The sequence below is a fragment of the Tenrec ecaudatus genome, chromosome 12 (genome assembly GCF_050624435.1).
Source record: "Tenrec ecaudatus isolate mTenEca1 chromosome 12, mTenEca1.hap1, whole genome shotgun sequence".
NCBI classification, from domain to species: Eukaryota; Metazoa; Chordata; class Mammalia; order Afrosoricida; family Tenrecidae; genus Tenrec; species Tenrec ecaudatus.
Genome location: NC_134541.1, coordinates 4,576,559 through 4,582,567, shown reverse-complemented (window position 1 = coordinate 4,582,567; position 6,009 = coordinate 4,576,559). Strand labels below are relative to the sequence as shown.

The window sequence follows — 6,009 nt, the reverse complement described above, 5'->3', positions numbered from 1 at the left end:
TGGGTAACGCATTTGGTGCTGCCTGGACTGCTTTCCTCAGCACCATTGGTTCTTGCTCATATGCTGCCTCCTGCACTGGCGGGCTAGAGACCGGTTCTTCTTGGTACAGTGACTTTCTTTTGGTGTTCCCTGCAATGCTCAATAGTTTGCCCATAGACTCTTCTAACGTTGCAACTCAAGGCTCGGATTTTTTTTCTTGAGATCTTTCCATCTAAAATATGACGAGTATGTTCTTCCCTTTTGTTTTTCTAATTCTGGGTCTTTGCACATTTTATTAAAGTGTTTGGCTTTGTCTTCTCTAGAGGCCCTTTGAAATATTCTATCCTGCTTTCTGACTCCCTCCTTGCTTCCATGTGCCTTCATTAGCCCACAATTGACAGCAGGTTTCAGAGTCTCTTCTGACATCCACTTTTCAATTCCACGTTGAATACCACATTACCAAAGAATTATTGTTTTAAATTTTTAAAGGATTAAGGGGAACGAAAAAAAATTTTAAACCATCTAAACTGTTGACTAACTCCCTAGTTGTTCCTGACACACTCCAATCACATCTTCTTCCTCCACTCCCAGTTCCCTTAGGGTATAATTATCAATCATGCTTTGATCTTCAAAGATAAACCTGAGTGAATTCATTGGACCTCCCTGTCTGTGAAGGTGTGAGTCTTTGAGCATCATGAGCTGTGTTGTCATGTTCACCTGGAAGTGGCTCTCACTGCTACCCTGACCAACAACTTTGAGTTGGTGAGTTCTCCTTCTTTCTTATCCCCCAAGTCACCTCCTAGCGCAACTCTGAGATTCCGCCAGGTCTCTCTGTAAAGACCTTTTTCTTTGCACACATGATGTGCTTGATGGCCACCCTCAGCCACCCAGGCATTCCCTCATTCGTGTGGAATGCATCAAATCTACTCTTACAACACTCTCCATATTCAGGTGTAATGGACTCAAGGTCGTATTTTGGCTTTCATGGACTTGCTTCTCTTTTCTTCAGCTTCAACTTGACCTTCCATATAAGCAGCTGATGGTCTGTTTTGCAGCAGCCCAGGGCCTCATTGGGCGATGGTGTTGTGCTTCTCTGTTGCCTCACCCACAGGGCTGGTTCACTCGATTCCTGTATGTTCCATCTGGTGAAGTCCAAAGTCTATCATTGCCATTGATGTTGCTGGAAAAAAGGTATTTGCGGTGAAGAGAGCTGTCACGCTGTCTCCAACTTTGCTTCGATCACCAAGGTCGTAGCATCCAAATACCTACTGATCATTTCTCTTTGTCTCTAACTTTCGCATTCCAAATATTAATAACTATCAGTGCACCTTTTTATTACTACCAAAATAACAGAAACATTATTAAACAAAAATGTAATGCTATTAGATATGAAAATAATAATAATTTATAAGTTATCAGGGCGCCATGAGGGGGGAATAGGCAGGAAAACAGAGAAGCTGATACCAAGGGTTCAAATAGAAAGTAAATGTTTAGGAAATGATGATGGCAACATGTGTACAAAATACTTGATACCATTGATGTATGGATTGTTCTAAGAGCTGTAAGAGCCCCTAATAAAATGATCTTTAAGAACAAATCATTTTTTAAGTGATGCTATTGTTTTTCAACAATTTTCCATTTAAGTCTATCCACTACTTTTTGACAGCTTACTTAGCATATAATTCACACACCATACAATTCAGTAATCCAGCCACATGAAGAAGAGTTGTTCAATCATCCCACAATGAATTTCAGAATTTGTTCCTCTTTCTCGTGCTTGTTGTGATTAGCGCCTCATTTCCCCCAACCGCCCCTGCCTTACCCCAGAGAAGCCATTCTTCCAGTCATTGCCCGTACACATTTACCAGCCCTGGACTTCACAAGCAGAAAACCAGACAAAGCAGAAAAAGCCTAACAGCAATAACTAAGTAGAACATGGAAAACTCCAAATCGAAAAGGAGGCAGAAACTATGAAAAGCTAGAACAAATTTAAAATGGGTTGGCAGAAGCTCGAATGACAAGGTGTTGCCTTTCTGCTCCCTGGTGCGCTCTGCATGACAGCCAGGCTCTTCACGCCCCTGCTCTGTGCTCCAAAGGGATTCACAGGGAGCTTAATCCACATGAATTTCCCTTTTACTTTTTAAAAAGCTGGAACAACTTTAAAATGGATCAAAAGGGGAATCAAATGATAAAACATTATGTTTTAACCTAATGACGTCTGTCATAGTTGACTTTGCACCGCTCTCTGTCAGATAACAAAGCTACTCAATCCCTCAACTGTGGTCACAGGGGATGGATTCACCAGAGGCCTAATATTTGTGTGGATCCTGCAATGGATTCCGGGTTTCCACTGTCGTTCACAGCCTTCTGCAAACCAGGTGTTCACAATTTAAGCTCTGATGTCATTCCTTCAGCTTTGTATTATATTACTTACATTCCTTAGATCACACAGGCTGGTGTGCTTCTTCCATGTGGACTTAGTTCACACTTCACTTCAATGGCTGCTTGTTGGAGATAAGCCTTAAGCCCCAGAATTTCTGATATCTGGGCACCACCTGGGTTTTCTCCCACATTCTTCTGTAGCACCCGTATGTCCAGAAGTCTCTTCATGAGGATGCGCATCAAACAGGACCAGGTCCTCAGAAGTCATTGCTCTCACAGCAAGGCTAGAATTAAGTGAATTACCCACGCATCTGGAACACATGTTTAACTATTCCTCAAGGCTGTCATTCTCGCCAGAATAAAGCTGGCGGTTGTCTGATTTAAAGATGGCCAATACCAGCCATTTCAACTCACCAGGTCCTGGAAGATCAATCCTAGATTCATACTCAGTGCATTCCACATACAGATTGTCAGTAGATGTTGCAGCTGACCTCAGTCGTGCCCCATCAGCAAACGAAGGTCCCCACAGATTTGATCCATCCACATCATTACGGTCAACTCTGCTTTAAGAAGGCAGCTCTTCCTCAGTCATGTCTGGGTACCCTCAAACCCTTCAGGTACTATAGCTGTCGATGTTCAGCTGCCTCTCATTGGGTTTCCAGTGGCCAACCCCTCAGGAGCCGGTAGCCTAGTCCCTCTTCAGAGTCTGAAGTCTAGATGCTCTGCTGAAACCTGTTCACCTTGGTATTTAAAATATGAGGGACACAGCTTCCGGCAGCACATTAACACAGACGCCACCACAGTCCAACACAGAGAGGCAGTGCCCGGGTCCCCACAGGGGCAGGCGTGTACGCATAGTGTCCCATACTTGAACTCACAGTCTCTGTTTCCTAGTCCAAGGGCAGAGCCACAGGAGGTCAGGAAGCCTGGACACATGCAGGGACGTTCCACCCAAAGACGACCCTTCTATTACTACAACCGACCCCTTAATCACACAGGGGTTAGGGGTGCCAGCTCCCCCAAACCAGAGAGCCAAACTCACAGCCATTGAGTCAATGCCAGCTCATAGAGACTCTATAGGATAGTGTAGAACTGCCCCATGGGTCTCTCAGAGTGTCACTGTTTACCAGAATAGGAAGCCCCATCTTTGTCCCCCCGGGCACTTCTGGTGCCCCCCAAACATAATCCCTCATAGCCCAGAAGCCTTATGAATCGCACGAGCCCCTGGTTAACACGTATTTTGTATGTTATGTGTCATATCTGCCATACCTGCTGGAAAACGGGATCTCTCAGTGCAAGATAAAGAGAAGTCCTGCAGGAAGGGCGGTGTGTGAGCACGTATGGGTGGCATGGCTGTCATGCAGCCTCACAGGCATGCAGCGTTCCCATGTGCCCACAGGTCCTCCCTCACGAGGGACCCACTGGCCTGGAAAGTGAGGGCAGCCCACACACCAGCCCTCGGTCAGCAACCCGGCTTTCCTTATGATGCCCTGGCTGTTCCCTGCTCCTCTGGAATGCTGCCAACATCCCGTGGGCTCTTCCCATGGATCCCACAGCATCACAGAAGGCTCGCAGTCTCACACGAACCAGTGGGGCTACGGCAGATCCCGGAGAGGTCCCATGCCTGTGATATGCCTCTCAGGAGGATGTCTGTCCGGTGACATTTTGAGAACAACTATGACCCATGTAGGTCACGGTCGTGTGGCTCAAGGCTCTCTGCTCAAGGATGCACCAGCCAAAGGTGGAGAGAGGAGAGACTGGGTCCTCAGGAATTGATGGGTGACCAGGACATGCAGAGCGGGCCCAGGGCACTGTGGGGGCCAGGAAGTTGGCCAAGGCCAAGATCCCCCTCTGTCTCAGAGGAACTTGCCCCTCTAAAGGCTGTCCAGGCTCCCTGGAGCTCCCTCCCATTGTCCCCTTGTCCCTGAGATCACAGCTCAGCTATCTTCAGGAAGTCAGAGTCAGCAGCGGAAGGAGCCAGCCAGCCTTCCTCAGAGGGGCGACTCTGGGGAAGGAGGGAGGGAGGAAGGAAGGGGAGAGAAAGAGAGAGAAAGGGGCATGGGAAAGAGAAAGCGGGGAGAGGAGGGAGGGAGGAAGCCTGATTTCAATCATGATAACTTGCTGAGCACAATCATTAAATCACTTGACTGGCCCCAAGCTGGGACCACAGGGAAGTCCTCCAAAAATCTACTGTGGAAGGGGCCATGGTCGGCCTCTCCCATGACCTGCCACCCCCCAATCTGACTAGAGGTCAAGCAGTTGGGCCTCACACCAGTCCCCTACCCCCAATCTTGCTCCTGTGACTTGACTGCTCAGCTGACACCTATCTCCACAGTAAACCCGGAGCTTGTGTGGTCCCCTCACATCCCATCTGAGGTCACATCAACGGGGGGGGGGGACAGCCGGGACCCTGCCCCCTCTCAGTGCCCCCTAGCAGCCACCTGGGGGCCCCCTGCTTCCCTTCCACCCCCCATGCTGTGCACACCCAACCCCAGAGGGTCTCCCTGAACCTTGGTTGACAGCCCCTCGCTTTGGACAGCCAGCTGGGGCATTTCTGTGGGACAGGGAGGCCCACAGAGGGGAGGGTCCTGGCATTTCCTGGACTCTGTCCCAGCTGCCTCCTGCCTCATCTCTGGAATGCCCAGTTGGTACTGTCTACCTGGGAGTTCCTTCTCGCTCCTTACTGGACTCCCCTCCCTGGGCGGCATTTCACCGTCCTGAGTCAGGATCAACTCTGTGGCAGTGGGTGACTTTTGTAGTTAAGCGTGAAATGGAGTTGGTCTCTGGGTGGCTTCTTTCACCAGCAAAGGTTTTGAGGTTCTGCCTTTTCCGCTCTGTGTGACCTGGAGGGGCCTAATGGCAGAGGGGTTATGTGTTGCTGCTAACTGCTAGGTTGCCAGTTCGAAATCACCAGTTTCTCCATGATAGAAAGATGGGGCTTTCTACTCCCATGAAGAGTTACATGTGGAAACCCACCAGGGCAGTTATACCCTGTCTTTTAGGGTCACTGTGAGTCAGAATCGCCTCAATGGCGGTGTGTTTAAAGGCCTGCTGGCTGTCCCACCCAAAGATGCAGTGTTGAAACAGAAGGACCTGTCCCCTCCCTCCAGCAGCCCTCTGCCCCCATCACCTGGTGTCACAGGGACACTGAGACCAGTGGAGCTGGACCGAGCATCATGGTTCCTGACATCAGACCTCTGAGTGTGTGTACACACGTGCATGGCATGGGCGTGTGCATGGAGGACGCGTGCGTGAGTGTCCTGGACTTTCAGTAGCACAGACGTGATTAGCTTTAGAGTCCACTCGACCCTGACAGGCCTCGTTCATAACGAGCCATGACCCAGTCCCCAAGCAGGGCCATCCAGGCACATGGGGGGTCGGGGGGCACAGTTCAGCCCACAGTGCCTCCTGCAGGGAGCAGACCAGGGCAGTAACTGCACCTCGAGGGTGACGGGACAGTGACGGGGTGAGGGTTGGTGACCAGGTGAGGAGGGAAGCATGCCGCAGGCAGAACGAACAGCAGGAGCCAAGACCCCGAGCAGGCAGGAGTTAGGAAAAGGGCAGGCCTGAGGGAGGTGGGCAGGGGGATAGGAGGTGCCCAGAGGCTCTGGAAACCATCCGTGGGGAATCATGACTTGATTGGAGCCC

General features: G+C 49.9%; 1 protein-coding gene across 1 annotated transcript; it reads right to left on the bottom strand.

The window, feature by feature from the left end:
* Positions 1-513: 513 nt before the first annotated feature.
* On the bottom strand, positions 514-690 carry LOC142422401 (small ubiquitin-related modifier 1-like). Its single transcript, XM_075527791.1, has one exon. It carries the CDS (start codon positions 688-690, stop codon positions 514-516), a length of 177 nt encoding a protein of 58 aa, XP_075383906.1.
* Between the last annotated feature and the right edge of the window lie 5,319 nt (positions 691-6,009).